The sequence below is a fragment of the Maylandia zebra genome, linkage group LG1 (assembly GCF_041146795.1).
Source record: "Maylandia zebra isolate NMK-2024a linkage group LG1, Mzebra_GT3a, whole genome shotgun sequence".
In the NCBI taxonomy this organism is placed as follows: domain Eukaryota; kingdom Metazoa; phylum Chordata; class Actinopteri; order Cichliformes; family Cichlidae; genus Maylandia; species Maylandia zebra.
The window spans coordinates 39702879-39725167 of record NC_135167.1 but is presented as its reverse complement, the minus strand read 5'-3'; the positions used below and the strand labels follow the sequence as shown (position 1 = coordinate 39725167).

At 42.4% G+C, this 22289-nt stretch overlaps 1 protein-coding gene across 1 annotated transcript; it reads right to left on the bottom strand.

Annotated features, from left to right (window-relative positions):
- Positions 1–376: 376 nt before the first annotated feature.
- On the bottom strand, positions 377–20040 carry LOC112431640 (protocadherin-1-like). Its single transcript, XM_076887606.1, has 4 exons — positions 19959–20040; positions 9844–10023; positions 3906–4147; positions 377–3130 (listed from the first exon to the last, which is right to left on the bottom strand). Exons 1-4 carry the CDS (start codon positions 20038–20040, stop codon positions 1397–1399), a joined length of 2238 nt encoding a protein of 745 aa, XP_076743721.1. The 3' UTR covers positions 377–1396.
- Between the last annotated feature and the right edge of the window lie 2249 nt (positions 20041–22289).

Sequence of the window (22289 nt, the reverse complement as noted above, 5' to 3'; positions counted from 1 at the left end):
AAACAAAGACACATAAGATTCTATTATGAACGATGCAGATGGATCGGTGCTGTGACTGCAGCGATCCAGAGGCTATATTGTCTATCGTAGTGAAGAGAGAGCTGAGCTTTACGGGCGATCGTGGCTCAAGTGTTTGCAGTTCGTCTTGTAATCGGAAGGTTGCCGGTTCAAGCCCCGGCTCTGACTGTCTCGGTCATTTTGTCCTTTGGGCAAGACACTTCACCCGTTGCCTACTGGTGGTGGTCAGAGGGCCCAGTGGTGCCAGTGTCCGGCAGCCTCGCCTCTGCCAGGGCAGCTGTGGCTACAATGTAGCTGCCATCACAAACAGAACCCCGAACAGCCCTGACCCGCTACAATATGCATTGAAACAACAATGTTTAAGAAGCACTTATTTAATCATTAACAAAGTTAAACACAGTGAAGGTGTTAGGTCATTGTAGAGTAAAAGTATATATTCATCTACGATGAAAATGCTCACATGAAGTACATGAAAACAATGCAGTGAGTTACATTTCACCCCCAAAATGGAGAAGTATCATATTTCATTTTCCACGTATTCCTGGTCAAAAGTAGATTCCTACATTACCAAGAATGCGGCTCAACCAGACAGATGGATGAATGATTTCATGTACATGATATTGAATATGTCAAAAACAAGATTAGAAAGAAAAATCAGCTTATATAGCGTACAGGACAGAACTGGAAGACTCTAAAAGTTGTTTGAAATCAGTGAATGAAGGTGTCACGATGAGCTGTGTGGCTGGAAGTGGAATAACATTAGTTTGTTTTTAGCCTGATCTTAGTTTTTGAGAAAAATTAGATCCACATATGAGGACATTCGCTTTAAATTTTGATAGAACAGTGGCAGTATAACATCCTCGTATGTGGATATCAGGCCCTTTTTTATCAGGCAAAATTTTGTATTTTGGCCTAGACGGCCCAAAATGGGATGTCCACATTTAACCTCCTAGGAGGGCAGGCCCTAGGAGGTTAAACCCTATTGGAGTATCCCCCACAAGAGGGGGATACTCCAATAGGGTTTAAATGTTGGACTCTCCAACATTTGACTCTAAAACTGAAAAAGCTTCTCGGATGAGAGTGAAATCTCTTCAAGCAACATCTGGACTTCTCTTCAAGTCCAGATGCTTTTCTTTCCAAGCTCCTTAGACTATAATGACTGAGAATCTTCACAGAAACAGGAGGGAGACACAGCTGGGGACAATGCAGGCATGACGAGGCACGGGGAAGCAACACAGAAAACCCTAATCAAAGACTACGAATATAACAAGAAGATCACAAATCATAATAACCAGAACTAACAGTTCATAACATAAAGCACTGGCTCCGTGACCCAGAGACATGACAGATTGATTGTAAAATATATTTTCAAACCACTCTAGTTGGAATCCTCTTTGGCCGTATTAGAAACTATAGAGCTGAATGTCTGAATCACATGAGCAATACCTGCGAGGCTGCCGTACAGGATATTGTTATGCCGAACAAGAGCAGAGCTCCCTAATAGATCTCCGGCAACATCCTTTTCCAAAGGGGTGGAGAGGCTCTCTGTGACCAGCGCCTCAATGAGGGAGATGTTGGACTCGGTACCGTTGATAAAAATGTGGACCAGTGCAGTGGTGCAGAGAGGAGGTCTGCCTTTATCACAGACTCTCACTACCAACCGATGTAGCCCACTGTGCTTGCCGGTCACTTCCTGTGCCAGTGTGATCTGCCCATTGTAGGGAGATATTTGAAACAGACCATGTGGATTTCCACCTACACTGAAATAGTCCAGCTCAGCATTGAGCCCAGTGTCAGAGTCCTCAGCCTTCACTGCCTCCACATACGTGCCTGCTGGGGTGAAATATGATAGGTATGTGTAGGAGGAGTTGTCTGGTTTGGTGACATATGGAGCGTTATCATTCTCATCTAAGACACTGATGACCACACTCACGTAGGAGGATCGAGGTGGGTCACCTCCATCCACGGCCTTTAGGCGGAACGTGTAGAAACGTTCCTTCTCACGGTCAAAGGAGATTCTAGACAAGATGATTCCTGTGCCATTTTGGATGAAAAAAATGCCATTTTCCGGTTCCACAAACAGTCTTAGGTGGGAATTTTCATCCTTATCAGCATCTGAGACAGCAACTGCACCAACACGACTGGGTGGAGGCATGTTCTCTGCGGCAGTAAAGCTGTAGCCTTTGAGTATAAACACAGGGTCATTGTCATTTTGATCTTGAACATTTACAATTATTGTGGCAGTGCCGGTTTTACTAGGAACACCCATGTCTGCTGCTGCCACACAGAACACATAACGGTCCCTCTCTTCCCGATCCAGCACGGTTCTCACACGAACCTCCCCGGTGTTGGCATCAACTTCAAAGAGCCTTTTGACAAAACGATCAATGATGCTATAGACAAGCTGTCCATTTATGCCAGAATCTGGATCTGTTGCCACAAGATCCAGTAATTTTTGTCCTCTGTAGTTGTTTTCTGGAAAGTCCACCTCAATCGTTGCAGGGGAAAAGTTCGGTGCATTATCATTTACGTCTGTAACTTGGACATTGAGGGAGAGAGTGCTGGACAGAGCTGGGCTTCCAGAATCCGCCGCAACAATTTCAATACTGTAATTTTTAACGCTCTCATAATCCAGCAGGGTCGTTGTCTGCAGGAAGTATTTGCCCTTCTGATCACTCGCGGGCTGGAGCTGAAATGGAACATCACTATCAACTGCGCACGTTACCACAGCATTTTCCCCTTCATCCCAGTCTGACACCTGGACCAGTGCCACTGGTGTACCAACAGGCAGGTCCTCAGAAATCTTAGTCACACCATCCTGGTATTTTACTAAGCCTATACCTTGGATGTTAAGGGTCGGTGCATTGTCATTTTGATCTGTGACATTTATGGTCACCAGAACTTTGGAACTCTTCATCCTGGAACTGGGGTCACGATCTCTGGCCACCACAAACAACTTGAGGATGCTTTCTTCCTCTCGATCCACAAGGCCTTTCACATAGATGATGCCTGTCACACTGTCAATGCGCAGAAGCCTTTGAACAGTCTCTGATACTTGATGAAGGCTGTAGTCCATCTCTCCAATGGCAATGTCTGCATGACTGGCTCTGACCTACAAGGGAGAAAAACATGGGCACTTCATTCAGCCTCACATTGTCCAAGACAAGAACAAAAACCACAAAATTTGCAGGAACCCAGTTTGGAGTTGCATGGCTAGAAGAGAAAAATAACCTACTTAATATTTCTGGAGGTACAAGCAGTCAGCAAAATATTTCACTGGATGTTAGAAGGCCTTTCTGTCTACACAGCTACTTTTATTCTTTTTAATTGCATTCAGTCCGTGCAATTCAAAGAGTGAGTGTTGACTGACAGCATTTGTGCAACGATCATCTGGGATTTACAGTAATGTTTTTTTTTAATGTCATTTAACCTTTAAAACTGGGATGGAGCTCAGGAGAGTTTGCAAAGAAGTCCCTAAAAACACTCCAAAATTAGCACTAAATTACTTGTAATTGTTAAAATAATACAAGTACTAAAATAATAGGAAATAAAAGAATAATAAAATTATAATAAAAAAAATATCTGCCAGTGGGATACAATTATGTACGCCTTGTTTTTTCTTTTAAGCAAAACAACCAAACTTAAGTTATTTGGGTCATGGACATACTGTAGAAATCATTTGACATCATTTATTGATGAATTATTAGCACCAATGTTTTTAAATGAAGTTATTTGTGGACGTGGCACTGCTGCAAGGAACATTTGACACTTGGTAGCTGGATTCAGAGAACATATGGTGCATATGTGATTCAGTCCCTTGATCAAACAGATTGTTTTATTAGTTTATATAAAATGATAATTCTAAATGATCCTGTGTTTGGACTGACCTGCAGCACAGACTGTCCCAGCGGGCTGTTTTCTAAGAGTTCGGCCTCGTAGTGACTTCTGTCAAACTCTGGAGCATTGTCCTGCTGGTGACTCACAGTGACTGACCTGCTCGACCTCAGCAGCTTCCCACGATCTACTCTGATGTTCAGGTGAGTGGGTGAAGAGCTGCAAGACACCAGGATGGTGGCTAGAAACAGCAGAACTTTGCACCTAAGCACTGTCATGTCTCTGCCAGACAGCACTGAAAGAGACAGGAAACAGGTTAAGACTCGTGTTCTGTATTCAGTTCACACAGTGCCAATTAAGACTGTTGCTGTTGCTGGGACAGCATTCTCAAACTCGCAGCCCGGGAGCCACTTGCGGCCCACCCTCACCTCTACTTGTGGCCCGTATATTGACGTTAAGAAATATAATGCAATTTACTTTTTGTTAGTGCATTACGTTTGTTGTTATGTGCACTGTTGAAATAAGTTCTTTTAAAAGTAAAGAATGATTTTATAAAAAGGCAATATGAGCAGAGGAAATAGTTTTGACTAGCAATTAGAAACTAATGTGTACACTTATGTCTGCATTTTTATTTTGTTAAATAAGAACAAAATCAGAGCAGAAGTGCTGCCAGATGCCTGGCCAGAAAGAGAGGAGTAATGTGTTGTTTGTAGTTCAATGAAAGGCTTCAGTTAGTTAAGAGCGAGAAAGAAATGTTCACATTTGCATTTTTGTCTTTTTATACAATAATTTTAATTTTTAAAAAAGAATCAAAACACTACGTTTTCATAAATATTTGTGGGTATTTTCTTGTTCTTTGTTTTTGTACTTTGAAAGTCCAAACTTTAGTTGGTCCTGATTTGTGCTACACAAGCACATGTAATGTACAAACAGGTCTTTCAGTGCCCCCTACTGCCAAATATTCGTAAAAGCAGAGTGAGACAAAGGCTCGCACGAACTTGTTTGGTGTCTGCAAACCGTTAACAGAGAGGCAGTATATGAGGCTGAGGCACAAAGAACACTTCTGGCAGAGGGTTTTGGAAAAAGGGAGTCACAAAAGAGACCATTTCGTTATTTATATGTTACGAGATCCGTTGACTACGGAGTGGTGCGAACATTCACGCCGAGAATCGTAGTTTTTCTTTTCCGCACAAAGATGCAACAACTTCCACACTCACACATCAGGGCAAACAGACAGTAACAGTCCAACAAGTGAAGTTCACCATGAAACAATCAGATGTCCCTAAACGTCAAAACCTTAAAATTATATATTAGGCTATTATTATTATTATTATTATTATTATTATTATTATAAACGGACTATGCGAATATCATCTGTTCACAGCCATTTAGTGACAAAATGAGTTCATTAAAAGAAAAACTGCAGGCGCATTCAATTCCTTCACTGCAGTATCTGTGTGTTGCTTATTCTGGTTTAGAATTTGGCGCCGTTGTTAGCGGTTTTCAATATTTAGCAGGCTGTGTATTTCTATCATACACTGCAACATGGGCTGTGAAATGCTCTTTTTTTCTGGGAATCTCTAAAGTGCTGCAAGAACCACCGACAGGCCTACTGCATCTATGAGAAGCACCGTTGACTTTCTGCTCTGCTGAATGTTGCAATTAAACTCACCCGTTTCTGATCAGTCCCTTTAAACTCGGAGCTTTGAGATCATGGACAAGTTTACAAGCTCGCTCAGAGCTGAAGCCAAAGAAGTCTGGGGTTCACTGCTCTGAAGGAGGGGCAACCTGGGCTTTTTTTTATGCCTCCTTTCTTTTGCTGGCGTCAGCAAGGAGTATTAGGGCCATATTAAGAAAAAATGCATTGAAATGTGGAATTATCCTTGTTGTTTCACGACAAACTGCCACTCCGTCGTACCCTGTACAAAATGCCTTATTTAGACGAGTTAGTGAAACTAATTCACAAGACGTTTTATGCACAAGGATGTAACCATTGATAACCTTGCACCTGTCCATTATTAGACATTTGATTTTGTGTAAATCCACTCTTCTGAGTTTGTGTGTGTTTGCGTCTGATCTTTTCAACGTTTGAATATGTTTGTGTGCTAAACAGGAATAATTTCCTTCCTTGTAGTAAAACGAATTCTGATGTATGCTTTCACTCAGTCAGCGGTTGTCTTGAAACAACAACGGTAATCTCCACTATTTCAACTTAATCTTGAAATTTTCGACATTAAATGATCACTGATAAATATATTTTTAATGTGGTCCTAATACTCCCTCGTAAATATGATTACATGTGGTTGTGAGACAAAAAAAAGTGCTCTTTTGCAAAATTAAGTTGAAAGTATCATTGTACTGAGGTCTGGAAAGTGCAGTTCAATCAAAAAATAATCAAGCAGATTGAGCCTCTTTAATAGACTGATTCACTCTTTGTAGTGTCCAAATACTAAAAAATCATTTGGAACAAAGGAAATAACTTGGCTCATTTTGTGAGCCACATTTCTAATGTAGACGTGTACAGAGTGTAAGCATTAAAAGACCATAAATGATACAGCAACATTCATGTAAAACAAATGTAAAGGTTGGAGGAAGTGGAAAGAAAGGCTCTTGGCTCTTTCAAAGGAAGAGTACCCAGCCACTGGTACAGATATGTGGACGACACCTGGGTCAAAATCAAGACACAGGAAGTGGAATCCTTCACTGCGCACATTAACGCTGTGGATAAGAACATCAGGTTCACCAGGGAAGACACAAAGGACAACTGTTTGCCTTTCCTGGACTGCGCTGTGCACATTGAAGGGAACGGCAACCTCAACATTGAAGTTTACCGGAAGCCCACACACACGGACCAGTACCTCCTCTTTGACTCCCATCACCCTCTGGAACACAAGCTTGGAGTAATCAGGACCCTACACCACCGGGCAGAACATGTTCCCTCTAAGCCTGAAGGAAAAAAGAAGGAACACACACATGTAAAGGAAGCACTCAAAACGTGCGGCTATCCTAAATGGGTGTTCTTAAAGTCAGCAAAGAGGCACAGAAAAGAAGACCAGACACCAGCGAGGGAGGATAAGAAGGACAGACGCAACAACATTGTCATCCCCTATGTAGCCGGTGTATCAGAGAAACTCAGGAGAGTTTTCTCCAAGCATGACATCCCAGTGTATTTCAGACCCAGCAACATGCTCAGAGAGAAACTGGTTCACCCGAAAGACAAAACGCCAAAACACAAACTTAACAATGTGGTGTTTGCTGTACAGTGCAGCGAGGAATGCTCAGACCTCTACATCAGAGAGACCAAACAGCCACTTCACAAGCGCATGGCACAACACAGAAGAGCCACCTCCACAGGACAAGACTCAGCGGTCCATCTGCATCTTAAGGATAAAGGACACACTTTCGAGGATGCCAATGTTCACATTTTGGACAGAGAGGACAGATGGTTTGGAAGAGGAGTGAAAGAAGCATCTATGTCCACTGTGAGCGACCATCTTTGAACAGAGGCGGGGTTTACGACACCAACTCTCTGCCATCTATAATCAAGTTTTGAGATCCCTCCCAGACGCCTTAACACCCACTCACATCCTGGGCCATCTGACCTCAGGAATTCGCATGATAAGGTGGGGCCAGGTTTCACAATGAACACACCCGAAACTCTGGCTGATTGGGACCCACACCCAGTTACACACCTTGGCTCAGACGATTAGAGGATCATCAGGGGGTCCTTTTGTCCCTCTGTGGGAGGAAACTCCCACTAGGTTTATATCTGGGACTCTCCACCATTTGACCCCAGAACTGAAGAAGCTTCTCGGATGAGAGGTGAAACGTCTTCAAGCAACTTAAAGAAGTCCAGACGCTTTTCTTTCCAAGCTCCTTAGACTATCTGGGATAATAAATTTCATATTGCATGCATATATGTCTACCAATTAAATCTGGCCTGAGGTCTGCCATGTTTTAAATTCAGTTATTTCTCTCAGAAATTTGAGATCAAAATTACGACTGTGTTACCTTTATACTGTCACTAGTTAGTGCAAATAGCTCAATGGGACATAGAAACCTTTAAATTAAATTCCATCACCTGATATATATTCTCAAATAATATCAAAGCTTTGAAAGCTGTTTACGGTCAGAATTTTTTGAAAACTGTAATTGTAAATAAATTCAAACAATTGAGCTTCTCTCTCTGTGTTAAACATAAATATAAACAGCGGCTTGGACAAGGCATAGAAGCCAAACAGGTTCTCCAAAACCTGTGTTTGAAGTCTGGGTCTGCTGCTCTAAAAAATTAATATACATAAAGCAAAATGTGTCAAATTAACCAACATGTTAGCTGTAGGGACTGCTGCTGCAGCACCGTCAACAGCAGTACCAGCATAGTAACAAGACCTCACACTCACAGTAGGCGGCTGTTGATAGCACCATCCATGGAGAAGTGCAACTGATAAGAAACCAACAACAACTTCACTAGCCTAATTAAAAAAATGGTTTCAATATCAGTGATCAAAACAAAATTAAATATATACATACTATATATATGTGCATAATATTATATCTTATTTCATTTGTTTGTTTCACTCAGAAAAGCAAAGAACATGTAATCAGTTATGGGGCAACGCATTTCAAAGATGCACAGGTCTCAGTAAAAGAGATATGTGAACAAATGAAGACTGAAGCCGTCGTACTCGACCAGAACAGGGTGCAAACCAGAAAAGAGGCTGATATTGATGGAAATGCGCTGCCTACAGAGATGGAGAGCCTTCCCGAATTCCCCAAAGCAATGATAACTTCATTGTATCCACAGAACGGAGTTCCAAGCTCGAGTGAATAAATAACTACTTGATATCTTCAGTGGCACAGGAGACGAGTGGACATCATATTTCTTGCAATGATGCAATAAATGACTTTGCCTCTAGAAAAACTAGAAAACAGGTTCAAAGAAGAGGGAGGAGAACTGAGGAAAAGTAGAGTTATGTTTGATTCCTAAACCGTGTTTGATATCTTGTTTTGGGAAGCTCAGGTAGATATTATTGGCTCATCATTCAAACCCTTTTTACTGCAGACAGGCACAGTGCAATACTCATTACACTAGAATTTAAAATCTGACATTTTACTTGATGCCAGAGGAGAGTCCTGAGGGTCGTTTTACATTTAAAAAATGCAAATTTAAAAATATGTACAGTTTGAATATAGATACAGTCACCTATATAACAAATTCAAATCAGCTGCAACAAAAGGCTAATACACACATTAATGAATCAGTAATTAAGGCCAGTGACATCATGTAAATGATCCTGATTTCATTTTAGGTACTTTAGGTGAAGTCTGATGCTCAAAGCTTTGCAGATTAATTACAAAGTAAGTTGATTGAGGAGGATCGTGACTTTAAAGTGTTTAAATATTTGTTTAGCCAGTTGGAAAAAAGTAGACAACATTGTTTAAACTCGGATGCAGACATCGTACACTGCGTTTATGTCACTATATTTATTTATTCATTTCAAAGGTCAATTTATAAAATTTAATTATTCACTAAAACGAATTCTTCGAGTTTAATTCTGGTTTATTTTTAAGGACAATAAATGTTTGCATTATGTTTTACTTTATAGAAGATAATGAAATCTGAAAATAAATTTATGACAGTTTGAGTCATGGATAAAAACATGGCTGATGACATCGTCAGTTCATCTTTAAGTGATACAATTTACATTTTTAATATAAAAAAATTTAAATATCCAAAGTGTTTCATGTAAAATGGATCAATTAAAGGAGAGTCACTGAGGAGCAAAGGCACCACATAGCAGAACAATTTTCCACAAAGAAAAGACATCTCCACCTTTTTAATGTAAACATGTTATGTTCAGGTAGATCGTGTACATTTGGTCTAAAAATGTGTTTTTTTTCCCCAACACATTTACTTCTTTGAAAGGTCTTCAACGAGAAATTTCTCATTTGCCAAAAGGCTTTCATAGAAGATGTCTTTGCAGGCTGCACTGGCTTTCAGGGGACCACTGTAGAGCTCCCTCATCCTGTCCTGAGAGGTAGGCAGAGCTCTAATTTTGTCATATTGTTCTTGGTCGATAACTCCCTTGTATTGGAGCTCATCCAAAATGGGTGCGATGTTGCTCACTCTCTGGATCAGCTGGACTCTGTGTTTATCCACAAAATGCTTTCCTGGAGAAAAAAGGAAAGAAATGACAATAAAAGTTTACGGTTGTTTATCATGTGAAAATTTTATTAGCTTTATTCTCAGCTTTCATAACAAAATGCTTTAAAAAAATCACACTTATTTCATAATTAAAATTAATTAAATGTTAAAAATAGAACATAAATGATGTCTGTAGGAGCCATATGAGTTGTTCCTTTTTGACTAAGTGGGTTGGTTTAAATGGACTCACTGTATTGGTGCACAGGCGTGTGGGGCGTGTTTCATGGGTGTGGTAGATGATAAATGTGGTTGCACTCACCTGTTTACAGCACCTGATGTTGATGAGCAGAAAGGTAAGGTGAGCATGAGGCAAAACTTTCTGTTGACCGCAGCTTGAATGATTTTGATGTATTTTAACTGGAACTTGATGGTTTATGTATATTTATGCACTAATTGATGCCATAGGCCAAGTTGTAGTTTGGTATAGTAGTTAGTGCAGTTCTTTGTGAGTAGCAGTTATTTGTTTGTGCAGTCTGTGCATTTGTTTAATAGTTAATCCCACGTGCTGATTTGTATATTGGACAGCTGCATGTGGAATAAAAGAAGCAAATGGTACAGAAGTGTATTTTATGCTTTTATTGTTGCGCGTCATCTGTATCCTCATGTTTAGCCTGCCGCGGCCATAGTTGGAAGAGCCACAACAAATTGTCAACAGAAAAGTTTATAGGTTTTATTGGATTGTTTATATATAGATGAGTTTTATTGGTGAGAGTCTTATGGTTTGCTGTTGCCTTTGTCCACGCAGCTTTTAGATTAAGCCTTTGGCTACACAATACAGATTTCTTTCAGGAGTCTTATTCCCCTGTTAGGTTTCAGCAGTACAGCTGCACAAGGCGTTGTACTGATTTGCTTTCTAGTTATTGTGCATCAGGCGGCTGAAGCCATTGGCTTGGGAGTACCGCCGCAGTTTGTGTTTAAGACAGTTTGTCTTCCTCACAGCTGACGGTATGGAGGTACATAAATACCCACCGCTAGTATGTACAGAAGACTAGGTTGAGTTAGTTGGGTTTAATAGGCAGATAGAGGGGGATATTGCTCCTGTTAATTGTGTGTGTCCAAGGTTGATTGAAGGGAATGTCATCAAGTTGATGTGTTGGGATGAGGCTGTGTGGCATAGGTGCAGTTCAGCGTTTGGATTTTGTAATGTTTTGAAGAAAAATGGAGACACACCAATTAATACAATGTGGTGATGTGGATGGAAAGAAAAGACAGCCGAAATCGACTGCTAAGGCTTTGGAGAATCAGATTGAAAGGCTGCAAACAGAACGTCACACTAAGATTAATAAAATTAAAAAGGTCGTAAAAATTATTAAAGAGTTAAAGCAATCTGAGGATAATGTTTCCACTGTTCAGGCTCAGTTAGAGAATTTGTCTGTGTTGCTTAATGAGGCAACTCGTCTGCATGAAACCTTGCTTCCTTTGCTTCCTCAAGAAGAGCAAGAGAAACAAACTGCTTGGTTTATAAGTGTGAAAGCACATAATACTGAGTTTGTGGAAGAGATAAAGAAATGGCTTCGTGATGCAAAGGGAAACCCTCAGAGTAAAAATCAGGTGTCTGAGCTTGATTTGCCACATTTAAATCCACCTGGTGTTGAGTCTTCTGATGTATTACCTGCTGGAAATGGTTCTGGTGCTTCTAGGCACACCGGGAATGTTGGTAAAGGTGCTGCGATAGATGATGTTAATCCAAGTGATAGCGTCTCTAATGTTTTTTTGTTTTTTTGTTTTTTAAATGACATCAGAAACAGCAGTATGCGACATTACGTGATGGCAGAGCTTCAGTTCATCCTTTGTCATTTTTTTTTTTTTTTTTTTTTTTTTAATAAATAGGACAGGGGGAATGAATGAGAGAAAGAGGGGGAGAGAAAGAAAGAAAACCAAAGGGGAGAAGAGACGGTGAGAAGGGGGGGGAAGAGAGAGAAAAAAAAAAAAACTCCTGGGTCACCTGTATGGAGAAAAAAAAAAAAAAGACAAACAAAAAAAAAAACAGAGGAGACAGCAAACAACAAAGAGCAACATAATAATAGAGAAAACAAAGCACCATCACAATAAACTAGCTAGTCATAGATATCAATATTTACTAAATAATAAACGATATTGTGCAGCACGCAAGATAGACAGCGCACAGTGTGCTTTGAGGCAGCAGCCAAGAAAGCTTTAGTCCGCGTCTGTGAATACCCATGTGTGCATACCTGTGTGGATCAGCATGCTTGCATTCCAAGGGTTTCTCCATGTAATGATCTGCTAGGGAGTGTGGGGGGGGCCACAGCCCCGTCCTCCAGGGTGTGAAGCGGGTATGGAGGAGATCAAAACTCCAGACATCCAGAGGCCCCCAGAACACAAGAGACCATGGAAGACCCACAGAGGGGCAGCCGCGCCACTGTCCCAGAAAGAGCTGAGGAGAGTCCCAGATGAGAGCTCGCCCAGCAGCCGCGGAGCAGAAGTCAGGGGGAGTTGCAGTGACGCGCCCGTGAGCTCCGCCGGCCCCCAGCTGTGCCTGAGTGACCGAGCCCCAGGCCGAGAGGCCGGGGGCACCCCACCTCCAAAGGGGCCCGAGCGAGCCCCAGGCCCCAGGCCCCGACAAGCGGCCGCCAAGGAGTGAGCCGGTGTGTACCCGGACGCCCACCCCCAGACACAAAGAACCACCAACACACCGACACCTGAGGGAGTCCGCCACCGGCAGGGGAAGTGGTGGTGGGTGGAGATAGGCCTCCAAACCTTGGAGGGCCTGAGGTGTCCCCAGAGAGGTGGCGTCTGATACCCAACCTGACATATAGACACAGACATACAGGCACACACAGACACAAACATCCATTCCCACCCTCATGCTCTCATATGCACTCACTCCACACTCAACCAACGTGGAGACAGACATAAAGAGACGCTGTACACACAATCACACTCCCCAAGCGTACTCTACAAACCGGGTCTAGGTACCCTTGCCCCTGGAGGGGGGAATTGCACCCAGACCCAGGTGGTGTTACCCTTTTCCCTGCGGTGGGGAGAGGCAGACCACCCCGACTCCGCAGCAGCAGGGAGGCCCCACACTCCAGACCGCAGTCGGACGGCCAACTCCTCCTACTAGCCCTCCTGCTCCAGCAGGCCGCAGAGAATGGGGGTGGGAGAAGACTCCAAACCTCCCTCCACCCGCTCATTGTAGTGTTGATGCATATGTGTTCTAAGGTGCAATTAAAACCCAGGAGGGCATGGAGCTACCTGCCAAGGAGCAGCAGGTAAGCGCATAGTCCCTCCTGCTAGCCCTCAATGACTAAGTGTATTTAAAATTGAGAGGTGGGCAACGACGTCAGGTGTGAGGTGTACACCCTGATGGTAATTTGGACTCCATGATTGTGCCCACCCCCAAGATCCTATATGTATGTGTAATGAGAGTGTGAATAATGTGAATGTCTAAGTTGTGGGATAAAATTGAGGCAGAGGCAGCCAGAAGGGGACGGGGGGGGGGGGGTAGCCTCCTCTGCACCCTGGTGACATACCCCCACTCCAAGGCCCTGCATGTGTGGGTGGTTGTGGAGGAGCGGGAAGAGGGAGGCAGCTGGAGATGGGGAGGGAAGGAAGGGAGGGGCAGGTAACCCCTCCCTGGGGCCAGCTCCCCCGCTGACCCCAGTAGGCACTCCCACCCTCCGCGACCCGCCAGGGAAGGGGGGCCCAGGCCCATCAGACCGGGGCCCAGTGCAGTAGCGCCCTCCGGCTCCACAGAGCCCTGGACAGTCCACCCAACCCCACCACAGAGAAAACTGCACCCACCCCACCATCCACACATCTTCCAGACTACATAAGACGGTAAACGCCCAGGCTGAGATCTTCCTCCACCTCTCCTGTATCTCCCCCTCCTGCAGAGAGTTCCTGAAGAGAAGAAAGCTCCTGCAAGATGTGACCATCCCCCCCACCAGTTGAAGAGCCCCCCAGGCGGCTCGACGCACCGGCGGCACCCTGCTCCAGGGCCGGGCCCCCATGCACCCACCCGCCCACAACCCCGGCAACACACCAACCAGGACCCAAGACCCCGAGGCCCGGCCCGGGCCCCAGCCCAGAGACGGAGCGCCCCCAGAACCTCACGCCCATCCCGGACCCACCCAGGGGCAGCCAGGTTGCCAGGTCAGTAACCCACGTCCGTCAGCACAGACCCTCCCCTAGCCCCGCTGCACGCAGCCGCGAGGAAACAGTCACCTGAGAGCCAACAGAGCCCCCAACCGGACGTGACCGCTACCCCGGTTGAGCCCCCCAAGGAAGATGCCTCCGGGGAACCCCCCGACGCCCTAAGCCTGTCCCTACCCCCTCACCAATCACAACAGTGAAGGCGGGACCAAACTATGACCCCCCCACCCCCACTAGGTGATGGAGCTGATAAAAGGGGCCCAGAGCAATTGATCTAATGTGGTGGCAGAGGCTGTGTCAAGACTAATGTAATCTAATAGATAATTTCTATATTGGTTAGAATTAAGATTATTTTTATTTTTCCAGTTCATGAGGACTGTTTTCTTGGCTATGCATAGGGCAGTGAAGATCATATGGGCTCATTTCGGGCTTCTGCCAGAAAATGCTGAGGATTTTCTATGAGTCTGTGGTGGCCAGTGCGATCCTCTATGCTGTTGCATGCTGGGGGAGCAGGCTGAGGGTCGCAGATGCCAACAGACTTAATAAACTGATCCGTAAGGCCAGCAATGTTGTGGGGATGGAGCTGGACTCCCTCAAGGTGGTGTCGGAGAGGCGGATGCTGTCCAAGATAAAGACAATGTTGGATAACACCACCCACCCACTCCATGACATGTTGGTCAGTCACAGGAGCTCGTTCAGTGAGAGACTGAGATTACCGAAAAGCACCACTGAACGACACAGGAAATCATTCCTGCCTGTGGCCATCTCCCTGTACAACGCATCCACTTAACACACTGTTTGCTGCTACAACTACACATGTTTCTTTTCCAAATATTTATTTATAAGTGACTTATGTATGTATGTATGTATATATATGTATATATTGTACTATTCTTAGTTAGCGTATTGTCTGTCTTGTCTTAATGTTGGTTTAAAATGGAGCACTGTAACAAAAGATAATTTCCCCCAGGGATCAATAAAGTATTCTGATTCTGATATTCTTTTCTGAAGTGACATTATCTAAGCTGCCCAGTAGACACACTAAGGGGGAAGTTGGAATGTTACATTTCAGACACTTTGATAAGTCTTCACATATCTCGCGCCAAAACTTTTGCACTGGTGGACAGAACCAAAGAGCGTGGATGTAATTGTCTGGTGTATTGCCTTGACAGTGTGAGCAGTTGTTGGAAGATGTAAAGCCCATCTTGAACATCCGATGACCTGTATAGTGCACTCTATGAAGTATTTTGTATTGTATTAATTGCAGACTGGGATTTTTAATTAATTTAAAAGTTTTTAAGCAAATCTGAGACCAGAAGTTTTGGTCTAGGTTGACTGATAAATCTGCTTCCCACTTTGCAGTAGGAAGGGATATTGATTCATCTAATTTAGAAAGTGTTCTGTATATTTTAGATAATAATTTGGGGGATTTAAGAGTAAGAAAATGTGCCGCACTTAGTGGTGTTTGTAATTCAACTTGACTGAGGTTAAATTTCTTTTTTACTATGGATTTAATTTGTTGATATTCTAAAAACCTTGTCTTGTTGATCCCATATTGTTCAACTAGTCTGTCAAATGGAATAAATTCTGTTCCCTCTAATATATGTTCTAAGTATTTAATTCCTTTACAACTCCATTCTGGGAAATTAATCATATTATTGTTTTGTAATATGTCAGGGTTATTCCAGATAGGTGTACGTTTGCATGGGATTAATGAAGACTCTGTTATTTTTAGAAACTCCCACCATGCTGTCAGAGAAAAGCTGATGTTGATACTTTTAAAGCATTCATGTCTTTTGATGTTTGAGCTAATAAATGGTAGGTCTGAAATCTCTAGATCCTTGCATAGTGCCTGTTCAACATCTAGCCAGGGCTCAACTAAGAAGGTATGTTTTAACCATTCTGAGATGAACTGAAGCCTGTTGGCTAAGAAGTATTGGTGAAAATTAGGCAGATCTAATCCTCCTCTATCCTTGGTTCTTTGTAGCGTTTTTAAGCTAATACGCGGGGGTTTATCTTTCCAAAGGAATTTGGAAATATATGAATCCAGAGATCTGAACCAATCTTGTGATGGTTTGTTAGGGATCATCAAAAATAAGTAATTTATTTTTGGCAAGATCATCATTTTTATAGTGGCGACCCTTCCCATGAGTGATATGGGTAAAGATTTCCATCTAGTCAGATCGCCTTCTACTTTCTTTAGAAGTGGGATATGGTTTAGTTTAGTTAAGTCTGAAAGCTTAGGAGAGACATTAATACCTAAATATTTAATATTTCCGGATTGCAGTGGGGCAGAGGAAGAATTATGGAAGGAGCAGTTAATGGGGAGAACTGTAGATTTTGGCCAGTTAATTGAATAATCTGAAACTCTTGAAAACCAGTTTATTAAAGTAATTACCTCAGAGATGTTGGTTTGTGTGTTTTGCAGAAAAAGCAACACATCATCCGCATAGAGACTGATTTTATGTTCTATGTTCTTACATTTTATGCCCTTAATTGTTGTAGCCTGTCTAAATGCTGCTGCTAGAGGTTCGATAAAAATTGCAAAAAGTGAAGGGGAGAGTGGGCATCCCTGTCTGGTGCCCCTCAGGAGACAGAAGCTGGAGGATGTCTGGTCATTTGTTCTGATACGAGCCGTTGGGGAATTGTATAATATTCTTATCCAGTTTATGAAAGAGTTTCCAAAACCAAATTTGTGTAAAGTTGCGAATAAAAATTTCCAATTAACTCTGTCAAATGCTTTTTCTGCATCTAGAGATAATATTATGGTTTCGATGTTTTTATCGTATGAGTAGTCTATTAAATTAAGTAATCTACGAGTGTTTGTTGAGGAGTGCCGACCTTTTATGAAACCAGTTTGGTCAGGATGAATTAAGAGGGGGGTCATTTTCTCTAATCTCTTTGAGAGAGCTTTGCAGATTATTTTAAGGTCTACATTTAAAAGAGAAATTGGACGATAGCTTGAGGGAAATAAAGGGTCTTTGCCTGGTTTTAGCAGGAGACTAATGTTGGCAGAATTCATATTTGGTGGTAGTCTGCCCTTTTCCTCGATTTCCTGCAACATGCTGTGGAATACTGGTGCCAAAATTGTCCAGAATTCTTTGTAGAATTCTGCAGGGAAGCCGTCTGGACCTGGAGCCTTATTATTGGGCATACTTATCAGGGCTTCCTGGAGTTCACTTGGCGTCAGTGGCGAATCCAGTTCCATTGCTTGACTGTCTAGTAATTTTGGAAGAGTTACGTTGTCAAGAAACGGATCAATTTCATTTTTAGATGGGTTTATTTGTGGTGAGTATAAAGTTTCATAGAAATCCCTAAAAATGTTGTTTATTCTTCCAGGATCATATATTGTGTTCTCCGATAAATCTTTAGCAGCACATATAGTTATTTTTTCTTTATTTATTTTTAGCTGGTTAGCTAGAAATCGACCTGATTTGTTACTGTGTTCAAAATTCTGCAAGCGAAGTCTTTGTATAAGGAATTGTGGGTTTTTTTTATTAATAGTTTCATTTAATTCTAGTTTTGTTTTGCATATTTTGTTCAATGTTTCCTGATCTTGGTGGGACGCGTAGGCTTCTTCTAGTGATTTGATGTTTTTTTTCTAATTCCTGAATATTTTTGTTTTCTTCCTTTTTGTGTGATGAGAAAGAAATTATTTTACCTCTCATCACAGCTTTCCCTGCTTCCCATAGGACAGAAGCAGATATTCCGGGAGTGTCATTAAAGTCTAAATATGAAGTCCATTCCTTTTTAAAGTATTTAATAAAGTCTTCATCTTTAAGTAGTGATATATTAAATCTCCAGTTTTTACTTGGCGTAGTATTATTCTTGTGCATTAGTGTTAAAGATACAGGAGCATGATCGCTGACAGCTATAGGATGAATCTCAGTGTCTGAAATGTCACACAGCAGTGAGCTGCTGACCAAAAAATAATCCAGACGAGAGTAAGAGTGATGAACATGCGAGAAAAAAGTATATTCCTTACTGGTGGGGTGAAGAGAGCGCCATGCATCGCAAAGACCAAAGTCGTTCATATACTGTTTGATTATATTTGTGGACTGCCAATTACGCTGAGTTCCTGTTGTGTTGAGCCTATCCATTTCTTCATTTAGTCCAAGGTTGAGGTCACCGCCAAGAATGAGTGTGCAATCAAGGTGTTCAGAGAGTGCACTAAAAAAACCGTGGAAGAATGAGGGTTCATCAACATTTGGACCATATATACTAACAATACATAGTTTTTTGTTCAATATTGATAGTTTAATAATTAGAAATCTACCCTCTGGATCTATAACTGTATCGAGTACTGTAAAATTAACATTTTTATGTATTAAGATTGCTACTCCCCGTTGTCTAGAATTATAACCGGCTGCAAACACGTTAGGAAACTCAGGTGTTTTAAGTTCATTTAAACCTGTGACAGGTTTGAGTTTCTTGTAATAAAACAACATCTGCCTGTAGTTTTTTAAGCTGGTTAAATATTTTTAACCTCTTTCCTCTGGTGCCAGCGCCATTTACATTCCATGTGACAAACCTCAGCATGCCCTTAATTGTGCGTGTATGTCTAATGATGTATGCTGGGTGTTTCGTTTAGACAGGTGGAGAGAATATGGAAACATCCCTTGTTTGTAAATAGAAAGAGAAAAAGAAGTGTGGTGAGAGACTCCATAAGTCTGACTATGTGTGTGAATATTCACTAATATGAACAAGCGTGGCTTGCTTATGTGTCCTGCAAGTCTGTGCGTGCTGTGAGGCTGTTGTGAATGTGCTGCCGTTGAGCTGATGTGTTTGCGTGATCGTGTTGTGAAAATATGGAGAAATAGAGGGTGTTGTTTGTAGGTGAGTGGGGAAGTAGGTGACCACAGCAGTGAAAGACAAGAAAAAGAAAGAAACCACATGAACTGTGAGCGACAACAAAAAAAAGAAACGAAACGGAAACATTCCAATTAAAGCAATGACGGAGGATGACGGTGTTATATCTGCTATGACATCATATTGATATTACTAGCTTAAACTCATGTTAAAGGAGAGAGTGTGAATGAATAAGAAAAGAGTGTAGCGGGTTCTTATCTGGAGTGCAGTCAGTATAACCACGGTGTGGTGCCGGGGTCGCGGTACAGCTGTCCGTCCACGTAGAGCCGGTCCACGGCGATGACAGCACGGGAGCCTTTCTGGATGAAGCTACGTCGAACTGGGAACAGGACCTTGCGTCGTTCCAGGATCTCTTTGGGGAACTGGTCGTTCACGCTGAAGTCCGTTCCTTTCAGCTCTCTGCCGCGACTCTTCACCTGTTCCTTCTGTTTGAATTGACTGAATTTGGCCACAATAGGCCGTGGTCTCCCGGTCCGCGACCGCGCGCCCCCCAAGCGATGTACTCTATCGAAGTCGATGTTCTTTACGGTGTCCTCCGGCAGCTTCAGGTGGATTTTAATGAAGTTTTTCACCGTTGCCTCTGCGTCCTCTCCGGCAGTTTCTGGAATACCAGAAAACACAAGATTATCTCTCATGCTACGGGCTTGTAGATCGATAACGGACTCTTTTATTTTTTTATTTTCAATGTTTAGCTGGGTCACGTTATCGGTGAGAGATTTAACCGACTCCCGTAGCGTGGCATTTTCAGCGGCAAGCGTTTCCACCTGCTGCTGGCTGAATTCCAGGGATTCTCTCAGAGATTTGAATTCCCGGTGTAAAATCTCCACCAGGGACAGCCTCGCATCGAAACTGGACAATCGCTTGTCGATTGACTCCAGGATTTCTGCGATGTCTTTGCCGGCAGGCGATGTTGTACCGGGGGAGTCTGCCTGGCGACTTCTCTTCGATGACGGCGTCTCGATTTTGGCCGGGGAAGGTGCACTCTGGGCCTTATGCATTACTAAATCTTGAAAACAGCGGTCGATGTAATCTTGGAGAGCGTCTAAACTCTCCCCGCTGTCCTCCAGGGTGTTAGAGATGATAAAACAGATGTTGTTAGTTATATGACAATTGATTAGTATATTTGGTAATACTGAAGCTTGGAAAACCTTTGTTAAACTCTATGCTACCATTTGCTTTTTCTCCGGCGTCTGACGTCACCTACAACATCACTTCCGTCACTTACCGTCTCACTTCCCTATGTACACCGATGTACACTTAATCTACCCCTCACTCAACTAATTAGCCTACCTTTACCAGTGTCCAACCAGGAAGATGCCTGCCCCTTGTCACCCTATCTGCTGGCATGTTTGTTTTACATCTATACTGTCCAGTCTCTCCTGGTGGACACACAGCAGCATTGTTTAATCTCATTTGAGTCATTGTTGACCGTAGCCAACTTTTTAGTCTTCTGAGAGCACTGAAGCTTCTTTCAGCCTCAGTACCTGCGTTCTATCCTCAGATTAAAATTATTATTAAGTGCCTGATGTGCCTCATGTTTGGCCCTGGCTCTTCCCCTCTGACTGCACTAGGACATATTGCCACCTGATAAAATAACACACTGATTCGTGCCATATAAAACGTGAGACGTGTCAATTCAGATTCTTTGTCAAATACACTAATGAATCAATTTACATCAGCAGCCAAGCAATTGTCATGATAATAAATACTATTTAATCTACAGCACCAAATCATCAGTCAGTCACCTGTGAGCTCACCTCTCCACCTCTGTCTGAGCTACAACATGGCAGAGCTGCCTCTGTCACCTGATCAATAACAGTGAGACATTCCACATACATGCAGTCACACATGTGCTTCAAATACAGTCATGAACCAACAAGTCATCATCAAATTTCACCTGTGATCTTGTGTCACCATTGCTCTCTGAGCTTTGTGTTGGTTCTGCTGTCACCTGACAAATAGGACATACATGACAATAAGAATAAAATGTGGAGCTGCTTCAGTGTTTCTGTGACTTTGTGCAGATCTTGACTGATCAGTAATGTTTGTAGGCTGAGTGCATTTTTAAAACAATGTGTGCAAACTGCACTACAAGGTGGATATTTGCAAAAGCATGACTTCCTCATGACATTTTGTCTCAAAAATTAACCCTATGAATACGTCAGTGCCATTAGGATGTAATTATTGTGTCACCAACATTTTAACGTTAGACATATAATTCTAACAGCCTCTGTAAACTAATACTGTTCGAGGCTGCCGTTTTCTCTGACAGTTTCAATCAAAATTAGAAATGCTGCTCTGAGACTGAGAGAACTAACAGTGCTGCCTGTTGTGCAGTTAGTTTCCAAAACACGTTATTCATGGTTACATACAATTTTAGACTGATGTGGGCCAAAGCCTAGCACAGCCTGTAACGTTATTATGACGGACACATTTTATGAGTTAATTTGGCTTTAAGTGACTTGCAGGTTTCTTTGAAAAATACTTTCTTATATCCAGGTTCTTCCTTTTTGCTGCCATCCTCCTCTCCTCCTGGCAGCGCAGGCTTGCAGCTGCTAAAACTAAACAGAGCTCCCTGAAAGGCTCAGCCAATCACATTGGCCATATTTGTCACATGAGGTAGGACTCCAGTAGAGAACGTAATTTAACCCTTTCTGCACCGCTGGGTGAATGAGACGCTGACAGATCTTTTTTTTTTTTTTCTTTTCTTTCTATCGGGTTTGATTTTCTTTACTCGAATAGATCAAATTATTGGTGGGGACATGTCCCTTCCGTCCATGCCAAATCTACGCCCTTGCTCCTTAGACTATCTGGGATAATAAATTTCATATTGCATGCATATATGTCTACCAATTAAATCTGGCCTGAGGTCTGCCATGTTTAAATTCAGTTATTTCTCTCAGAAATTTGAGATCAAAATTACGACTGTTACCTTTATACTGTCACTAGTTAGTGCAAATAGCTCAATGGGACATAGAAACCTTTAAATTAAATTCCATCACCTGATATATATTCTCAAATAATATCAAAGCTTTGAAAGCTGTTTACGGTCAGAATTTTTTGAAAACTGTAATTGTAAATAAATTCAAACAATTGAGCTTCTCTCTCTGTGTTAAATATAATTCCCCAAAGCAATGATAACTTCATTGTATCCACAGAAGGGAGTTCCAAGCTCGAGTGAATAAATAACTACTTGATATCTTCAGTGGCACAGGAGACGAGTGGACATCATATTTCTTGCAATGAT